The sequence below is a fragment of the Mandrillus leucophaeus genome, unplaced genomic scaffold, assembly GCF_000951045.1.
Source record: "Mandrillus leucophaeus isolate KB7577 unplaced genomic scaffold, Mleu.le_1.0 Scaffold136, whole genome shotgun sequence".
Lineage (NCBI taxonomy): Eukaryota > Metazoa > Chordata > Mammalia > Primates > Cercopithecidae > Mandrillus > Mandrillus leucophaeus.
Window position 1 is genome coordinate 271,819 of NW_012101321.1, and position 21,203 is coordinate 293,021.

At 38.4% G+C, this 21,203-nt stretch overlaps 1 protein-coding gene across 6 annotated transcripts in view; it reads right to left on the minus strand.

Moving 5' to 3' along the window:
• Nucleotides 1-21,203, minus strand: part of ARFIP1 (ADP-ribosylation factor interacting protein 1) — a 145,209-nt gene that overhangs the window by 74,947 nt on the left and 49,059 nt on the right. For all 6 annotated transcript variants that reach the window (XM_011973221.1, XM_011973218.1, XM_011973223.1 and 3 more), the window contains one exon: nt 10,611-10,712. In XM_011973221.1, coding sequence (XP_011828611.1) covers nt 10,611-10,703 — 93 coding nt within the window. In that variant the 5' untranslated portion in view covers nt 10,704-10,712. The remainder of the gene's footprint in view (nt 1-10,610; nt 10,713-21,203) is intronic.

A 21,203-nucleotide genomic window follows, 5' to 3' on the forward strand; every position in this document is an offset into this window, starting at 1 on the left:
CTCTAGTTGTCCCCAGTTTCTATTCTTGCCATCTTTAGGTCCATGAGTATCCAATGTTTAGCTAGCACTTATGAGTGAGAATATAAGGTATTTGGTTTTCTGTTCCTGTGTTAATTCAGCAGGAACAAAAACAGGTGGATGGCCTCCAGCTGCATCCATGTTGCTGCAAAAGACGTAATTTTGTTCTTTTTTATGGCTGCATAGTATTTAATGATGTATATCTACCACATTTTCTTTACCCAATCCACCACTGACGGGTACCTAGATTGATTCTATGCCTTTGTGATTGTCAATAGCACTCCGATGAACATACGAGTGCATGTGTCTTTTTGGTAGAATGACTTATTTTCTCTTGGATATATACCCAGTCATGGGATTGCTGGGTCTGATGGTAGTTTTAAGTTCCTTAGGAAATCTCCAAACTGCTTTCCACAGTAGTTGAACTAATTTACATTGCCATCAACAGTGTATAAGTGTTCCCTTTTTCTCTGCAGCCTTGCCAGTATGTGTTATTTTTTGTCTTTTTAATAAGAGCCATTCTGACTGGTGTGAGATGGCATCTCATTGTGGTTTTGATATTCAGTTCTCTGATGATTAGTGATGAGCATTTTTTCATATGTTTGTTGGCTGCTTGTATGTGTTCTTTTGAAAAGTGTCTATTCATGTCTTTTGCCCATTTGTTCAATGGGGTTTTTTTGCTTGTTCAATTGTTTAAGTTCCTCATAAGTTCTGGATATTATACCTTTGTCAGATGAAGAGTTTGCAAATATTTTCTCCCATTCTGTAGGCTGTTTACTCTGTTGGTAGTTTCTTTTGCTGTGCAGAAACTCTTTAATTAGGTCCTACTTGTCAATTTTTGTTTTTGTTGCCACTTCTTTTGAGGATTTATTCATAAATTATTTCCCAAGGTCAATGTCCAAATGGTGTTTCCTAGGTTTTCTTCTAGGATTTTTCTAGTTTGAGGTCTTATCTTTAAATCTTTAATCCATCTGAAGTTACTTTTTATATATGGTGAAAAGTTGGGGTCCAGTGTTATTCTTCTGCATATGATTATCCATTTATTCCATCACCATTTATTGAATAGAAAGTCCTTTCCTCATTGCTTATTTTTGTTGACTTTGTCAATAATCAGATGGCTGCAGGTGTGATGCTTTATTTCTGGGTTCTCTTTTCTGTTTCATTGGTCAATGTGTCTGTTTTTGTACCAGTACCATGCTGTTTTGGTTACTATAGCCTTAGAGTATAGTTTGAAGTTGCAAAATGTAATGCCTCCAGATTTGTTCTTTTTGCTTAGGATCCTTTTGGCTATTTGGACTCTTTTTTTGGTTCTACATGAATTTTAGGATAGTTTTTTCTAGTTCTGTGAAAAAAATGATACTGGCAGTTTGATAGAAAAGCACTGAATCTGTAGATTGCTTTAGGCAATATGGCTATTTTAATGATATTGATTCTTCCAAATCAGAACACAGAAGGTTTTTTCCATTAGTTTGTGTCATCTGATGTGTATATTTTTAACAAGACCAGATACAAACAGAAATAATTAACTTGTATTATGTTGAATTTCTTTCAGGAGGTGAAATAGGTTATTGCTTTTATGGAGGCTTGCCCATTGATAAGGTTCATATTCAATAAGGAGAGACCTCCAACACAACCTATGTTTTCCTTTTCTGCCTTCCAATAGGAAGTAAAATAATTGCAAGGGAATCTTTAAAAAGAGAATTTAATATAAGTCAATCAGTAAATTCACAAAGGAGGAAGTTATTGGCTTTGAATAAGCAAAGAACTCATACTGGTATGTTGCAGTTTAATTCACTTTATTCTAATAAAACTTTTTATTGTAAATTTAGCTCCAGATCGACTGCAAGAACAAACCAGCAATCCTGAGAGGACCCACAGACCCTCTGAAGGAAATGGACTGCTCCCAGAGAACCAGGAAGACATCCCAAATACTGTGATTGCCCCAACTATGGAAGTGGGAAAGGGAGAGCCTCCTCTCCCAAACACGTACTCCCACTGGAGAGGCTGAAGGTCTGTTTGTGGGAGAAGTTTCTGACTTTACCTAAAGCTGAGTCAGTTTAGAGAGCCAAGAGAAATACAGGGGTAAAGGAAGCAGCGGAAAGGCCCGGGGAACTCGCTGGGTCCCCTAGCAGGCCATTCCTGCCTGGCACCACAGGGATCCATCAGGAGGGTGACCAGAGGAGCAGGGGGTAAAACTCCACAGTGAGAGGGAAATCTCCAGCTCAACTTTGTAACAATTTGAACAGCGCTAGAAGCCTCCTGGCCAGAAGTTGGGGGAGGGCACAAATCCAATGTGCAGACTCCACAGGCCATGGAAGAACCAAGCCCTCTTTCGCAGCTGGAAGCCAGGTAGCCTGGGTCAAGTTTACAAGCCCATCACGCTCTCTGCCTCGAAAAAGACTCAGGGCTGTTAGGGGTTGGCACGGTGGGAGTGAGAACAGCCCTTCAGTTTACGTGGGAGCTGCGTGAGGCCTGTGACTGCCGGCTTTCCCCCACTTCCCTGACAACCTGCATGACTCAGCAGAGGCAACCATAATCCTCCCAGGTACACAATTCCAGTGACCTGAGAATCTCATCCCCATCCCCCACAGCAGCTGCAGCAAGACCCACCCACTGCTAGTCTGAGCTCAAACACAACTAGCCCTGCCCCCACCTACCTACCCACCCTGGTAGCTGAAGACAAATGCATATACTCTTGGGAGTTCTAAGGCAGTGCCCACCACCAGTCCCTCTCCACATTACTACAGCTGATGCTTTCTGGAAAGCACCACCTCCTGGCAGGAGGCCAACTAGTTAGTACAAAAATACAGCATTAAACCACCAAAGCTAACAACCCTCATGGAGTCCATTGCACCCTCTGCCACCTCCACTGGAATAGGTGCTGGTATCCATGGCTGAGAGACCCATAGATGGTTCACATCACAGGACTCTGTAGACAACCCCCAGTACCAGCCTGGAGCCAGGTACACTCTCTGGGTGGCTAGATCCAGAAGAGAGACAAAAATCACTGCAGTTTGGTTCACAGGAAGCCACATCCATAGGAAAAGGGGGAGAGTGCTACATCAAGGGAACACCCTGTGGGACAAAAACATCTGAACGACAGCTTCAACCCTAGACCTTCCCTCTGACAAAGCCTACCCAAATGAGAAGGAACCAGGAAACCAACCCTGGTAATATGACAAAACAAGGCTCTTCAACACCATCCCCCAAAAAATCATACAAGTTCACCAGCAACAGATCCAAACCAAGAATCCTTGATTTACCTGAAAAAGAATTCAGAAGGTTAGTTATTAAGCTAACCAGGGAGGGACCAGAGAAAGGCAAAGCCCAATGCAAGGAAATTCAAAAAATGATATAAGTGAAGAGAGAAATATTCGAGGAAATAGATAGTATAAAGGAAAAACAATAAAAAATTCAGGAAACTTTTATGGACACACTTTCAGAAATCCAAAATGCTCTGGAAATTCTTAGCAACAGAATTGAACAAGCAGAAGAAAGAAATTCAGAGCTCAAAGACAAGGTCTTCGAATTAACCCAATCCAACAAAGACAAAGAAAAAAAGAATAAGAAAATATGAACAAAGCCTCCAAGAAGTCTGGGATTATGTAAAACGACCAAATCTAAGAATAATCGGTGCTCCTGAGGAAGAGGAGAATTCTAAAAGTTTGGAAAACATATTCAGAGGAATAATCAAGGAAAACTTCCCCAGCCTTGCTAGAGGTCTAGACATCCAAATACAAGAAGCACAAACAACACCTGGAAAATTTATTGCAAAAAGATCCTAGGCACAATGTCATCGGGCTATCCAAAGTTAAGACGAAGAAAGAATCTTTTTTTTCTGTAGTTGCAAGATTTAATAGAGTGAAAACAGCTCCCATACAAAGGGAGGGGACTCAAAGGGGGTTGCCACTGCCGGCTCGAAGGCCTGGGTTTATATCCCAATCATTGTCCTTCCTGCTGTGCTCTTAGGCAATAGATGATTGGCTATTTCTTTACCTCCTGTTTTTGCCTAATTAGCATTTTCGTGAGCTACTCTCTGATTGGTCGGGTGTGAGCTAAGTTGCAAGCCCCATGTTTAAAGGTGGGTGCAGTCACCTTCCCAGCTAGGCTTAGGGACTCTTAGTTGGCCTAGGAAATCCAGCTAATCCTATCTCTCAGTCCCCCTTCTCAACAGGAAAACCCAAGTGCTGCTGGGGAGGCTGGCCGACGACTGCTCTGATTCCTGCTGAATTGGGGTGTGGTAAGGGTTGTGCAGTTGAGATTTCCTTGAGAGGGGTGCCTTCGATGTCATTAACATTGGAGCATGGGCTAGCAGGCCGGTCCAGGGGTAGAAAGAATCTTAAAGAGCTATGAGATAGAAGCACCAGGTAACCTATAAAGGAAAACCTATCAGATCAGCAACAGATTTCTCAGCAGAAACTCTACAAGCTAGAATGAACTGGGGCCCTATCTTTCACCTCCTCAAACAAAACAATTATCAGCCAAGAATTTTGTATCCCAGGGAAACTAAGTATCATATATAAGGAAAGATACAGTCGTTTTCTGACAAACAAATGCTGAGAGAATCTGCCATTACCAAGCCACCACCACAAAAACTGATGGAAGGGGCTCTAAATCTTGAAACAAATCCTGGAAACACATTAAAACAGAATCTCTTTAAAGCATAAATCATACAGGACCTATAAAACAAAAATACACATTAAAAAGCAAAAACAAAAAACAAAAGTACACAGGCAACAAAGAGCACAATGAATGCAACTGTACCTCACATTTCAATACTAACATTGAATATAAATGGTCTAAATGCTCCACTTAAAAGATACAGAACTGGCCAGGCACGGTGGCTCATGCCTGTAATCCCAGCATTTTGGGAGGCCGACAGGGGTGGATCACAAGGTCAGGAGATCCAGACCATCTTGGCCAAAACGGTGAAACCCCATCTCTACTAAAAATACAAAAAATAGCTGGGCGTGGTGGTGGGTGTCTTGTAATCCCAGCTACTCGGGAGGCTGAGGCAGGAGAATCACTTGAACCCAGGAAGTGGAGGCTGCAGTGAGCCAAGATTGTGCCATTGCACTCCAGCCTGGGCAACAAGAGTGAGACAGGGTCTCAAAAAAAAAAAAAAAGATTCAGAGCCAAAGAATGGATAAGAACTTACCAATCAAGCATTTGCTGCCTTCATGAGACTCACCTAACACATAATGACTCAGCTAAACTTAAAGAAAAGGCATGATAAAGGGCATTTCATGCAAATGGACACCAAAAGCAAGCAGGGGTAGCTATTCTTAAATCAGACAAAACAAATTTTAAAGCAACAGCAATTAAAAGAGACAAACAGGGACATTATATAATGGTAAAAGGCCTTGTCTAACAGGAAAATATCACAATCCTACACAAATATGCACCTAACACTGGAGCTCCCAAATTTATAAAACAATTACTAACAGACCTAAGAAATGAGATAGACAGCGACACAATAATAGTGAGGGATTTCAATACTCCACTGACAGCACTAGACAGGTCATCAAGACAGAAGGTCAGCAAAGAAACAATGGATTTAAACTATACCTTGGAACAAATGGACTTAACAGATACATACAGAACATTTCATCCAACCACCACAGAATACACATCCTATTCAATGGCACATGGAACTTTCTCCAAGATAGACCATATGATAGGCATAAAATGAACTTCAATAAACTTAAGAAAATTGAAATTATATCAAGCACCCTCTCAGATCACAGTGGAATAAAACTGGAAATCAACTCCAAAAGGAACCTTTGATACCAAATACATGGAAATTAATAACCTGCTCCTGAATGAGCATTGGGTCAAAAATGAAAAAACAAGGTGGAAATTAACCTATCAAAACCTCTGGGAAACAGCAAGGTGGTGCTAAGAAGTGCAAAGAGGTGCTAAACGCCTACCTCAAAAAAACTGAAAGAGCACAAACTGACATTCTAAGGTCACACCTCAAGGAACTAGAGAAACAAGAACAAACCAAACCCAAACCCAGCAAAAGAAAAGAAATTACCAAGATTAGAGCAGAACTAAATGAAATTGAAACAAACAAACAAAAATACAAACGATAAATGAAACAAAAAGGTGGTTATTTGAAAGATAAATAAAATTGACAGACCATTAGCAAGAAAAGAAGAGAGAAAATCCAAATAACCTCACAAAGAAACAAAACAGGAGATATTACAACTGACACCACTGACATACTAAAGATCATTCAAGGCTACCATGAACATGTTTACACACATAAACTAGAAAATCTAGAAGAGGTGGATAAATTTCTGGAAAAATACAACCTTCCTAGCTTAAATCAGGAAATATTTGCTACTCCGAGCAGATCAATAACAAGCAGCGAGACTGAAATGGTAATTTTAAAATTACCAACAAAAAAAGTCCAGGACCAAGAGAGATTCTCAGCAGAATTACAACCAGAAATTCAACAAAGAATTGCTACCAATCCTTTTGATACGATTCCACGAGAGAGAGAAAGAAGGAACCCTCCCTAATTCATTTTATGAAGCCAGCATCACCCTAATACCAAAACCAGGAAAGGACATAATCAAAAAAGAAAACTACAGACTGATGTCCTTGATGAACATTGATGCTAAAATCCTTAACAAAATATTAGCTAATCAAATCCAACAACATGTCAAAATGATAATCCACCATGATCAAGTGGGTTTCATACCAGGGATGCAGGGGTGGTTTAACATATGCAAGTCAATGAATGTGATAAACCACATAAACAGAATTAAAAACAAAAGTTAATCATCTCAATAGATGCCAAAAAAGCATTTGACAAAATCCAGCATCACTTTATGATGATATTAACTTTATCAGATATATGGTTTACAAATATTTTCTTCCATTCCATAGGATGCCCTTTCATTTTGTTGATTGTTTCCTCTGCTGTGCAGAAAGTTTTTAGTTTAACGTAGTCCCACTTGTTTATTTTTTTGTTGCCTGTGCTTTTGATGTCATATCAAAAAATCATTGCTAAGACCAATGTCATGGAGCTTTTCCCCTGTGTTTTCTTCTAGAAGTTTTATAATTTCAGGTCTTACAGTTAGGCCTTTAATCCATTTTGAGTTAGTTTTGTGTATGGTGTAAGTTAAGGATCCAATTTAATTTTTTTTGCATATGGCTAGAAAGAACAGTCTTTTCAATAAACAGTGCTGATCAACTGAATATTTACATGAGGGGAAGAAAAATCTTGGTCCCTACTTCACATCATACACAAAAACTAATTCAAGATGAATCACAGACCATACTGTGAAAAACACAACAACACAACTTTTAGAAGAAACAAAGTGTCTTCAAGATACTGAAGTAGGCAAAGATTTATTAAATGGGACATAAAAATTACTACAGAAGGAAACATTGAGAAATTGGACTTCATTAAAATTAACAACTTCTGTTCATCAAAAGATGCCATTAATAGAGTACAAAAACAAGACACAGACTGTAAGAAGACACTTGCATATATACATCCAAACAAATGACATATACCCAGAATATACAAAGAACTCCTACAAAGAGATTAGAAAAAAGACACACACCCAGTAGAGAAATGGGCAAAAGTCTTGGAAAAGTACTTTATAAAAGACAATCTCCAATAGTTAATAAGAATACGAAAACGTGCTCAACATCATAGTCATCAGGGAACTGCATTTTATAACCACAATGGGATACCATTATGCCTCCATAAGAATGACTAAAATTGAAATGCATGACAATATGAAGAGCTGGTAAGGATGTGGAACAACTAGAACTCTCATTCATTGCTGGTGTTGTTAACTGGTCCAACTATTTGCCAAACATTTATATACTCGTGACTTGGCAATTTCACTCTTGGGTACGTACCCAACAGAAACAAATAATCAAGTACACCAAAAAATCTGTACAAGAATGGTCACAGCAGTTTTATTCATAATAGCCATAAACTGGAAACAACCTAGATAACCATCAGCTGAAGAATGGATATACAAACTGTGGTATATTAACACACTGGAAAACTATACTACAATTTAAAACACTCAGGGGGTGGGGGGCAAAGGGAGGGAGAGCATTAGGACAAATACCTAATGCATGCAGGGCTTAAAACCTAGATGATGGTTTGATAGGTGAAGCGAACCACTATGGCACATGTATACCTATGTAACAAACCTGCATGTTCTGCATATGTATCCCAGAACTTAGAGTAAAAATTAAAAAAAAATTCAAAAACTGCCGGCCGGGCGTGGTGGCTCAAGCCTATAATCCCAGTACTTTGGGAGGCTGAGACGGGCGGGTCACGAGGTCAGATCGAGACCATCCTGGCTAACACAGTGAAACCCTGTCTCTACTAAAAACACAAAAAAACTAGCTGGGTGTAGTGGCGGGTGCCTGTAGTCCCAGCTACTCGGGAGGCTGAGGCAGGAGAATGGCGTGAACCAGGGAGACAGAGCTTGCAGTGAGCCAAGATAGCACCACTGCACTCCTGCCTGGGTGACAGAGCGAGACTCCGTTTCCAAAAAAAAAAATTGCAATAAGCAACAACATGACTGAATCTCACGGACATAATGTTGAGTGAAAGCCAGTTGAAAAAGAGTACACACTGTATGATTCCACTGATAGGTATGATTCCACTGATAGGTAGTTCAGGAATAGCCGAAAGCAATTTATGATTATAGAGTTAGGTTAATGTGTTTATCCCAGGATGGGGTGAGTTGTATTGCCTACAGGGCATAAGGAAGCCTTCTGAGGTCCTGGAAATGTTCTACATCTTTATCTGAGCGGTAGTTCTCTCGAGTGGTACACTTAACATTTGTGCTTCTTGCTGTGTAGAAGCTATACCTCAATAAAGAAGAACAGGAAGAAGAAAAACAGGCTTACGATGGCAAGTGACTTCCCTAACCATGAATGCAACATTTTCTATGTATTATTGCATTATTCTTGGATAAAGGTCCTTAGCTTTCATCAGATTGTCTTTTAAAATATCAACTACCTGATGACAGACATTTTTGTTCACTGTATATTCCCAGTACCTGGTACAGAGCAGATAGTAAATATTTGCATAGTAAGTTTGCAAAAAGAGTTGTTACCAAAAATAAGATGAAGAAATCATTAACTTGAATCTTGGCATAATTAGTATTAAAATTAATAAAACTTTATAAAATAATTGGTATAGTCTAATGATGCTAACTTAAGTTTCTTATTATGCAGGTATGTCTTGGAAAGACTAAAATCTGAAATGAAAATTTCTTTTGTGTGCTCAGAATTTAAAAGTCTCTTGGTTCTATGAGTCACACCATGCTGGACCACAGTGCTCAGAAACCAAGTTAAAGCACTTGCCATTAAAATAAACCTTAAGCTTGAAGACATACTAGGTCCTTTCAAAAGATTGTTAATGCAAAAATAAATGAAATTCAGTGGCATTTTCTACTATCATTTAAACTGATCTATTTATAACAGTGATTCTCAACCAAGGAGGAATTTCTCCCCTCTCCTGGAGACATTTAGCAATATCTGGACATTTTTGTTTGTCGTAACTGCAGGGTACTACTGGCATCTATTAAATAGTAGGAAGAGGCCAGAGATGTGCTAACCATCCTACAATGCGTAGGCCAATAGACCCAACAAAATATAATTTGGCCCAAAATGTCAACAGTGCTAAGACTGAGAAATCCTGATTTAAGTTATCACCTTCTGCTAAACTAAAATATTTTATTCTTAAACATATGGAGTAAAGAGTACTATCTAAACTACACAATAATTTAAGTACATTTCAACCACTACTTTTTCAAAAATATGAAAACTCTATTTTTAAAGTTGTACACTTATATCAAATGTCATAAAAAGGAATGTTTAATGCAAGTATCTCCAGAAATAACCATCACTATCATTTCTATGACTATATTAGACATATTACTTATCTCATTTAATATTAATATCTTCATGAAAGTAAATAAGATATTCATTACAGAGATTAGAAAACAAAAATCTGAAGAGATAAAATAACTGGCACAAGATTATACTGCTAGAAATGTGGCATAGCTGAAATTTGAACCCAGATTATCTTCAAACCCATGGTGTTCCAATTAAAATGCACTAAAATTAAATTTCAACTGACAGACAGATCAAAATTAAATGAACCCCGAATACCATTTTCCACTGAGTCAAGTATGGCACTTTAGAAAATGAACAGCAAAATCAGAAGTGGCTATTTGGAAATTATGTACTAAATGACATACATATAGAAAAGATATTAGTGCCAATTTTAAAAGGATAATCTTTTTTTACAAACAGAATTAAGTAGTCTTATAAAGTTAGATACCAAAATCATCAGACATACTCTTGTGCTGATCAATTACTGAAGATAAACCAAAACCTAATAGTTTACTGGCCTGGAGCTTAATCTTGACAAACTATTAAAATGGCCTTCCTTGTCATCCCTATATAATAACATTAGATTCCTGACTGAAGCCAATCTAAGAAAACAATCCTATATTATATTTTGTCTATTACTTTCATCTCAACATTTAAAGGCTTATCATGATTATTTGCATTAAGAGAAAGAAAAGTGTTCTTACCCTATTAAAGCCGTGTTCACGAGAGTCATCAACTTCTCCATTACTAGTCACTGGAATTTCTGCTGCTGAATTTTTGGGAGATTCTTGAGCCATGGTAGACTCCTAAAACAAAAGAAGAAAAAAAGCGTATAACTAATACCAAATCATAAAGACTGTATTCATGTTTATAGTACTTACAAGCCACCGTTTTAATATTTTTTATCATTGCAACCTACCAAATACTTGTATAATAAACAGAATACATATATAATTTTAAAATTCCATCTGGCTGCTTTAACTTCACTTAACCTAAACTTCTTAATTAAAAACGAGTTACATATTTGTTATAGGTACCACAGGCACTATCCTTGCCTCTTAAATAGTGTTATGGTAGAACACCACTTATAATTGGGAAAAAAAAAATTACAGAAAGCCAAGCTTGGTTGTTAATTCAACTACGGCAGCTCTATTTTTCCAACTGGAGGACTGAGAAGACAAAGGAGAGCACAGGGCAGAGTAGAATTAGGTTGGTAACAGATCACTAGCTTAAAAATCCACAAACTTTAGTTGACAAGTGTTATCAAAATAATTCTGTGCCTATTACCAGACTTCAAGACTAGATGGAAAGCTACAGTAATCAAGACAATGTAGTATTGGTGAAAGAACAAATAGGTCAGTGGAATAGGGAGCCCAGAAACAGACCCACATTAATGTAGTCAACTATCACTGACAAAGTGGAAAGGCAATGCAATGGTGAAAAGACTATTTTCCACAATGGTGCTGGAATACTGGTGCTGGACATCCACATGCAAAAATAAATGAAATTCAGTGGAATTTTCTACTATCATTTAAACTGATCTATTTATAACAGTAATTCTCAACCAAGGAGGAATTTCTCCCCTCTCCTGGAGACATTTAGCAGTATCTGGACATTTCTGCAAAAAATGAATCCAGACGAAGACCTTACACTTTTCATAAAAATTAACTCAAAATGGATCACAGACGTAAGCGTAAAATGCAAAACCATAAAGCTTGTAAAGATAGCACAGGAGAAAACCTAGATGACCATGGGTATGGTGATGACTTTAATCCATGAAAGAAAACACTGATGCCATAATCCATGAAAGAAAAAACTGATAAGCTGCACTTCATTAAAATTTAAGATTTCTGCTCCACAGAAAACAATATGAAGGAATGAGAAGACAAACCATAGACTGAGAGAATGTATTTGCAAAGAACACATCTGATAAAGGACTGTTATCTAAACTGTACAAAGAATTCTTAATACTTAACATTAAGAAAACAGCCCAACTAAAAATGGGCAAAAGATCCGATGTTTTATCAAACAGATGTTTCATCAAAGACAATGTAAAGATGGCTAGTAAGCATACGAAAAGACGTTCAACATCGTATGTCATAAGGGAACTGCAAATTAAAACAACGAGATACTATAAAAAACCTATTAGAATGGCCAAATTCCATAACTCTGACAACACCAAATGCTGACAAGGATGTGAAGCAACAGGAACTCTCACTCACTGCTAGAAGGAATGCAAAATGGTACAGCCACCATGGAACACAGTGTGGCGGTTTCTTGCAAAATTAAACATACTCTTACATATGATTCACCAATTGTGCTCTTTGGTATTTGCCCAAATGAACTGAAAACTTAACCACAGAAAAATTTACACACAGATGTTTACAGCAGCCTTATTTATTTATAACAATTTATAATTGCCAAAACTTGGAAGCAATCAAGAGACCCTTCAGTGAACAGATAAAATGTGGTACCTACATAAATGGAAGATTATTTAGCACTAAAAGTAAATAAGCTATTAAGTCACAAAAAGACACAGAGGAAATTTACGCAAATTACTAAATGAAAGAACCCAGGTCAAGTGCAGTGGTTCATGTCTGTAATCCCAACACTTTGGGAGGCTGAGGCAGCGGATCGCTTGAGCCCAGGAGTTTGAGATCAGCCTGGGGAACACAGTGAAACCCCGTCTCTACAAACAACACAAAAATTAGCTGGGTGTGCTGCTGCATCCCTGTAGTCTCAACTACTTGGGAAGCTGGGGTCGGAGGATCATTTGAGCCCAGGAGTAGAGGCTGCTATGAGCCAAGATCACAACACTGTACTCCAGCCTGGGCAACAGAGCAAAATGCTGTCTCAAACAAACAAAAAAAAAACAATTTGAAAAGGCTACATACTGTATAATTCCAACTATATGACGTTCTGAAAAGGGTAAAACTATAGAGGCAATAAAAAGATGAGAGGGTGCTAGAAATTAGTGAGGAAGGAAGAACAGGCTGAACACAGGGTTTTTAGGGCAGAGAAACTTTTCTGTATACTATAGTGGCAGATACATGTCATTATACATTTGTCAAAATCCATAGTGTACAACACCAAGAGTGAACCCTAAGGTAAAGTATGAACTTGGGGTGATGATGTGTCAATGTAGGGTCATCAATTGTAACAAATGTACCACTCTAGCGAGGGATGTCGACAGTTGCGCATGCGTGGGAACAGGCGCTACAGGCGAACTCCCTGTGCTTTCTCCTCAATTTTGCTGTGAAAACTGCTCTTGAAAATAAAGTTGATTCATTAAAAACAGTAATAATGCTGTCTAAATCTGCTACTGCTTCTAAATTATGACCTTATGAAAGAATTGTTCCTAGATTCTTTTTAAAAATTATTGTAAAAAACACGTAACATAAAAATTACCATCTTAACCTATGTGTATAGTTCAGTACTGTTAAGTATATTCACATTGTTATGCAATCAATCTCCAAAACTTTTTCATCTAGTAAAATTGAAACACTATAACCCATTAAATTGCCCTCCATTTTCCACCTCCCCACAGCATCTGGCAACCACTATCTACTTGTTTCTATGAATTTGACTACTCTAGGTAAGTGGAATTGTACAGTATCTTTTCGTGACTGGCTATTTCATGTAACATAACGTCTTCAAGGTTTATCCATGTGGTAGCATGTGTCAAAATTTTCTTCCATTTTAAGGTTGGGTAATATTTTCTTGTATGTATATACCACATATATGTATCCATTCATCCCATGATGGATAGTTGGGTTGCTTCAAACGTTTAGCTATTGTGAACAGTGCTGCTACAAACATGGGTGTGAATGATCCTGCAAGATCCTGCTTTCAACTCTTTTGGATATATGCCCAGAAGTAGTATTACTAGATCATACTGTAATTCTAGTTTTTTAAATAAAATTTTTTATTTCAATAGCTTTAGGGGTACAAGTGGTTTTTGGTTACATGGATAAAGTAGGCAGTAGGGAAGTCTAAGGTTTTAGTGCACCCATCACCCGAGTACTGTACATTGTACCCTATAGTTTTTTATCCCTCACTCTCCACCACCTTCCCCCTCTTCTGAGTCTCCAATGTCCATTATGCCACTCTGTGTGCCTTTGTGTACCCACAGCTAAGTCCCCACTTGTAAGTGAGAACATGTGGTATCTGGTTTTTGATTCCTGAGTTACTTCACTTGGAATAATGGCCTACAGTTCTATCCAAGTCGTTGCAAGGTATTATTTCATTTTTTGTTAAGTAGTATTCCATGGTATATATAAACCCCATTTTCTTTATCTACTCATTGGTTGTTGGGCACTGAGGTTGACTCCATAACTTTCCAACTGCGAACTGTGCTGCAATACACCTATGTGCAGTTTTGATATAATGACTTCTTTTCCTTTGGGTAGATACCCAGTAATGGGAATGCTGGGTTAAATAGTAGACTTACTTTTACTTCTTTGAGATCTCTAGATACTGTTTTATCACCAGCAACGTATAAGCATTCCTTTTTCATCACATCCATGTCAACATCTACTGTCTTTTGACTTTTTAATCATGGCCATTCTGGGTAGGGTAAGGCGGTATCTCACTGTGGTTTTAATTTGCATTTCCCTGAAGATTAGTGATGTTGAACATTTTTTCATGTTTGTTGGCCATTTGTGTATTTCTTTTGAGAAATGTCTGTTCATGTCATTTGCCCACTTTTTAATGGAATTACTTGTTCCCTGTAGATTCTGGATATTGGTTCCTTGTCTGATGCATAATTTGCAAATATTTTCTCCCATTCTGTAGGTTGTCTGTTTATTCTGATGATTATTTCTTTTGCTGTGCAGAAGCTTTGTTTAGTTAGGTCGCGTTTATTTATCTTTGTTTTTGTTGCATTTGCTTTTGGGTCTTGGTCATAAATTCTTTGCCTAGGCCAATGTCCAGAAGAGTTTTTGCTAGGTTTTCTTCTGGAATGTTTATGGTTTCAGATCTTAAGGTCTTTAATCCATCTTGAGTTAATTGAGTATGTGGTGACAGGCAAGGGTCCAGTCTCATTCTTCTACACATGGTTATCCAATTTCCTCAGCACCATTTATTGAATAGTGTGTCCTTTCCCTACTCTGTTTTTGCATGCGTTGTCAAAGATCAGTTGGTTGTATTTGGCTTTATTTCTGGGTTATCTATTCTGTTCTATTATTCTATGTATCTACTTTTATGCCAGTACCACACTGTTTTGGTTTACCATAGCCTTATAGTACAGTTTGAAGTGGGGTAATGTGATGCCTCTAGATTTATTCCTTTTGCTTAGGACTTTGGCTATTTGGGCTCTTTTTGGTTCTGTATGAATTTTAGGATTTTTTTTCTAATTCTGTGAAAAATGATGCTGACATTTTGATAGGAATTTCATCGAATCTTTGGGCAGTATGGTCATTTTCAGAATACAGATTCTTATGGAATGTATTTTCATTTGTTTTGTCATCTATTATTTCTTTCAGCAGTGTTTTGTAGTTCTCCTCGTGAAGATTTTTTGCCTCCCTGGTTAAGTGTGTGAGTGTATATGTATATGTGGGTGTGTATATATATACCCACGTGTGTATATATACACACCCACATATATACACACCCACATATATACACATGTATATATACACACCCACATATATACACACACATATACACACACATATACATACACATATATATACACACACACACACATATATACACACACATACCAATTGTAAAAGGAATTGAGTTACTGAGTTGATTCTCTGCTTGGTTGTTGTTGGTGTATAGCAGTGCTACTATTTTGTGTACATTGATTTTGTAACCTGAGACTACTCAATTCATTTATTTGATTAAGGAGTCTTCTGGAGGAATCCTCAGGGTTTTCTAGGTATCCAATCATTGGCAAACGGAGATCACTGGACTTCCTCTTTTCCAATTTGGATGCCCTTTGTTTCTTTGTTTTGCCTGATTGCTCTAGCTAGGACTTCTAGTACTATAATATGTTGAATAGAAGCAGTGAAAGCGGGCATCCTTCCCTGTTCCAGTTCTTAGGGGGATTACTTTCAACTTTTCCTTGTTCAGCATGATGCTGGCTGTTGAGTGTGTCACATATGGCTTTATTTTGAGGTATGCTCCTTCTATGCCTAGTTTGTTGAGGGTTTTTATCATAAAGGGATGCTGAATTTTATCAAATGCTTTTTCTGCATATATTGAGATGATCATATGTTTTTAATTCTGTTCATATGACGAATCACATTTATTGACTTGCATATGCTGAACCATCTCTGCATCCCTGGAAAGAAACTCACTTGATCATGGGGAATTACCTTTTTACTTTTTTTTTTTAATAGAGTCTTGCTCTGTCGCCCAGGCTGGAGTGCAGCGGCATGATCTCGGCTCCCTGCAACCTCCACCTCCTGGGTTCAAGCGATTCTCCTGCCTCAGCCTCCCGAGTAGCTGGGATTACAGGCCTGCACCAACACTTTCAGCTAATTTTTGTATTTTTAGTAGAGAGGGGGTTTCACCATGTTGGCCAGACTGGTCTGGAACTCCTGGCCTCAAGTGATCTACCCACGTTGGCCTCCCAAAGTGCGGGGATTACAGGTGGGAGACACTGCACCTAGTCTCATGGGGAATTATTTTTTTGATGTGCTATTGGATTCAGTTTGCTAACATTCTGTTGAGAATTTTTACACCTATGTTCATCAGGTATATTGGTCTGCAGTTTTCTTTTTTGTTATGTCCTTAGGGAGCAATCCATCCCTCTCAATATTTTGGAAAAATTTCAGTAGAATTGGTACCAATTCTTTTTCTTTTTTCTTTTTTCTTTTTTTTTTTGAGATGGAGCCTTGCTGTGTCGCCCAGGCTGGAGTGCAGTGGTGTGATCTCAGCTCACTGGAGCCTCCGCCTCCTGGGTTCAAGTGATTCTCCCGCCTCAGCCTCCCAAGTAGCTGGGACTACAGGCACACGCCACACACCCAGCTAATTTTTGTATTTTTAGTAAAGACAGGGTTTCACCATGTTGGCTGGGCTGGTCTGAAACTCCTGACCTCAAGTGATCTCTGCCTTGGCCTCCCAAAGGGCTGGGATTACAGGCATAAGCCACTGTGCCCAGCCAGAATTGGTATCAATTCTTTGAGTATCTGGCAGAATTCAGCTGTGTCTCCATCTGGCTGTGGGCATTTTAAAATTGGCAGTTTTATTTTACTTTTTTAAAATTACTGAATCAATCTCACTGCTTGTTCTTGATGTGTTCAGAATTTCTATTTCTTCTTGATTCAAGCTTGAAGGGTTGTATGCTTCCAGGAAAGTATCTAATCCTTCTAGATTTTCTAGTTTGTATGCATAACAGGTTTCCAAAGTAGTCTCGAATGATGTTTTGTATTTGTATGGTAGCAGCTGTAATGTCTCCATTTTTATTTCTAATTGAGATTATCTGAATCTTCTCTGTTCTTTTCTTGGTTCATCTAGCGAGTAGTTTATCAATTTTGCTTATCTTTTCAAAGAACCAGTTTTTTGTTTCATTGATATTTTGTATTTTTTTGTTTCAATTTCATTTAATTATGCTCTGATCTCTGTTATTTTTCTTCTGCTAGCTTTGGGTTTGATTTGTTCTTGTTTCTCTAGTTCCTTGAGGTGTGATATTAGGTTGTCAATTTATAATATTTCAAATTTTTTGATGTAGGTGTTTAGCACTATACATTTCCTCTTAGCACTGCTTTTGCTGTATCCCAGGAGTTTTGAAAACTTGTTTCACTGTTATCATTCACTGCAAAAAATTTTTAAATTTCCATCTTTATTTCATTGTTAACCCAGACATCATTCAAGAGCAGATTGTTAATTTCTATGTCTATGTAGAGTTATGACGGTTCTTTTTAGAATTGAGTTCTAGTTTTATTCTGCTGTGATCTGAGAAGATACCTGATATAATTCCGATTTTTAAAAAAGTATTGAGGCCGATCATGTGATCTACCTTGGAGAATGTTGTGTGTGCTGATGAGAATCATGTTTATTCTGCGGTTCCTGGGTGGAATGTTCTATAAATATGTTAGATCTATTTGTTCTACAGTGTAGTTTAACTCCACTGTTTCTTTGTTGACTTTCTGCCTCAATGATTTGTCTGTCACCAGTGGAGTGTTGAAGTCCCAAACTATTTTTGTGTTGCTGTCTGTCTCTTTTCTTAGGTCTAGCAGTAATCGCTTTACAAACATGGAAGCTCCAAAGTTAGGTGCATATATGCTTAGGACTGTAACATTTTCTTGTTGAATTATATAATGACCTTCTTTGTCTTTTTTTTTTTTTTTTACTGCTGTTGCTTTTATAGTTTGTTTTATCTGATATAATGGCTACTTCTGCTTGCTTTTGATTTCACCTTGTGTGAAATATCTTCTTCCATCCCTTTACCTTGAGTCTGTAAGAATCTTTGTATTATGTGTGTCTTCTAAAGACAGCAGATACTTGGTTTGCAATTTTTTATCCATTCTGCCAATCTGTATCTTTTAAACAGATCATCATATTGTTACCTAGTGACTGTTTTCTTCACTGTATTATTGTTATATGAAATCCTTGTGAAATTTATGCCTTTAGAAATTTCTATTCTGATGTGTATCAATTTTTTGTTTCAAGATTTAGAATTCCTTTTAGCATCTCTTGTAGGGCTAGTCTCGTATGGACAAATTCCCTTGGCATTTGCTTGTCTGAGAAAGACTTTATTTCTCCGTCATTTATGAAACTTAGTTTTGCTGGATGTTATTCTGTTTAATGAGACTAAAGATAAGACCCCAATCCCTTCTGGCTTGTAAGGTTTCTGCTGAGAAGTCTGCTGTTAGTCTGTTTTCCTTTACAGGTTACCTGACACTTTTGTCTAACTGCTCTAGGAATTCTTTCCTTCATGCAGACTTTAGATAGCCTGATGACTATATGCCCTGGTGATGTCCTTTTTGCAATGAGCTTCCCAGGAGTTATTTAAGCTTCTTGTATTTGGATGTCTAAATCTCTAACAAGGCCAGGGAGTTTTCCTTAATTATTCCCTTAAATAAGTTTTCTTTTCTTTTTCTTTCTTTTTTTTTTTTTTTTTTGCTTTTTATTCTCTCAGTAACACCTATAATTGTTAAGTTTGGCCATTTTATATAATTCCCTATTTCTGGATAACTTTGCTCATTTCTTTTAATTATTTTGTCTTAAATTTTATCTGACTGGGCTAATTCAAAAGCCTTGTCTTTGAGCTCTGAAATTCTTTTTCCTATTTGGTCTAATCTATTGTTAAAGCTTGCCACTGCATGTTGTAGTTCCCTAAATATGTCTTTCACTTTCAGAAGTTCTGGTTGGTTTTTCTTTAAAATATCAATTTAGAAAATGTTCATTCAGATCCTGAATTGCTTTTTAAATTTACGTTGGTTTTCACCTTTCTGTCCTTTTGTATCTCCTTGAGTAACTTAATAATCAATCTTTTGAATTCTTTATCTGGTACGGAGTAACTTAATAATCAACCTTTTGAATTCTTTATCTGGTATTTCAAAGATCTCATCTTAATTTGGATCCACTGCTGGAGAAGTGGTGTGATCTCCTGGAGGTGACTCTCCTTGTTTTTTCATATTGCCAGAATTAGTTTTCTGGTTCCTTCTCATGTGGGCAGACTATTTCTTCTAACTCTTTTTGAATTTATTTTTTATCATACTGGGTTCTTTTAAAAATTTCCTTTTCTCCACCTTGAGGATGTGACTTAAGTGTTTGTAGCTTACTGTTACTTAGCTTCAGCTCTGGGTGCTTTCAGTGGTGAAGACTCTGTATGAGTTCCTTGGTTAGGTAGAGTCTTTGTGTGATGGCTTTGCCAGACGCTGGTTGCAGGAGAAATGTGCTGGGTGTGTGATATGGTTTGGATTTGTGTCCCTGCCCAAATCTCATGTTGAACTGTAATCCCCAATGTTGGAAGAGGAGCCTGGCGGGAGGTGATTAGATCATGGGGGCAGATTTCCTCCTTGCTGTTCTTGTGATAGTGAGTTCTCATGAAAGTTGGTTGTTTCAAAGTGTGTAGCACTTCCCCTTCATTCTCTTCCTCCTGCTCCAGCCATATAGGATATGCCTGCTTCTCCTTCACCTTCCACTACAACTGTAAGTTTCCTCAGGCCTCCCATGCCATGCTTCCTGAACAGGCTGTGGAACCATGAGCCAATTAAGCCTCTTTTCTTTATAAATTACCCAGTCTCGGGTAGTATTTTTATAGCAATGCAAGAACAAACTAATACAGTGTGTGAGAAGGTTCACTGTCCCCTGTGGGGCTGGAATGGCAGAGGTCTCATGAAGCTTATCTTGTTCCCCAGTGGTGTGCACTTTTTAAATTTTTTTTCCCCAGCATTTTATTCACTGGGTTGAACAGTTCAGGCTTCATGCCAGTAGGAGGCACCCATAGGTAAAAACTGGCTGCAGCAAAGGCAGGTGGGTAAATGCAATACTGCAATGTGGTGGGCAGAGGTCCCAGCCTTGACAGAAGTGGCTGGGGAAGCTCTCAGTGAAATGCACTGAGGTCTTCTTTGGGGGTGAGGGGGCCACCACAACTCTTCCAAGTCAGCAGGAAAGCAATCTGCCTCTCAATCACACTCTTGCCCCAGTGTTCCAGCTATTGAGATCACAAACAGGCGCATCTTTTCATCTGCAGGAATGCTGATGTTCCACATACAAAGGAGTTGTCACTCTACCTCTCATGCAAGCCTGAATCTGGAAGGCACTCCTCCTATGTGGATGTAGTCACCCTGAAATGTTCCAGAAATGTTGTCTAAAGAGGCACCCGCAATGAGCTCCCTATGAGAAGCTGTAGCTATGTTTGCAGTGGTGGGCAAGAGGGAGAAGTAATCTCCTTCTCCAACACCCTTCAGGAGCACCAGGACTGCCTGACTGTTGAGGTAGAGCTGCACTTTCTCTACCAAGCCAAGAAGCCAAGAAGTGCACTTGTGCCTCTGCTGAAAGAAACTTCCCACAAGTAGAAAATTCATGGATTCAAGTCCTGCAGTCTAGTTTCCTTTGTCCCAAGGGGTACTCCCTTAATGTGGCTCACTCACTCACTCCCTTCCCCTAGGAGCAGCAGTCCCTGAGGGCCATACTGTGAATCCTGCTGCTCCGCTGGGTCTAGTTGCCCAATGAAGCTGCCATGCTCCAGGCTGGTGCTGGGGAATGTCTGCAATAGATTCAGTGATATAACCTGTCCTCTAGTCTCCCAGTAGCAGGTACCAGCAGCAGCACCGATGGGGGTGGGAGGGAAGTGACGTAGATTGAGACTTCCTCGGTTATAAAGAGCCTTAGTATGT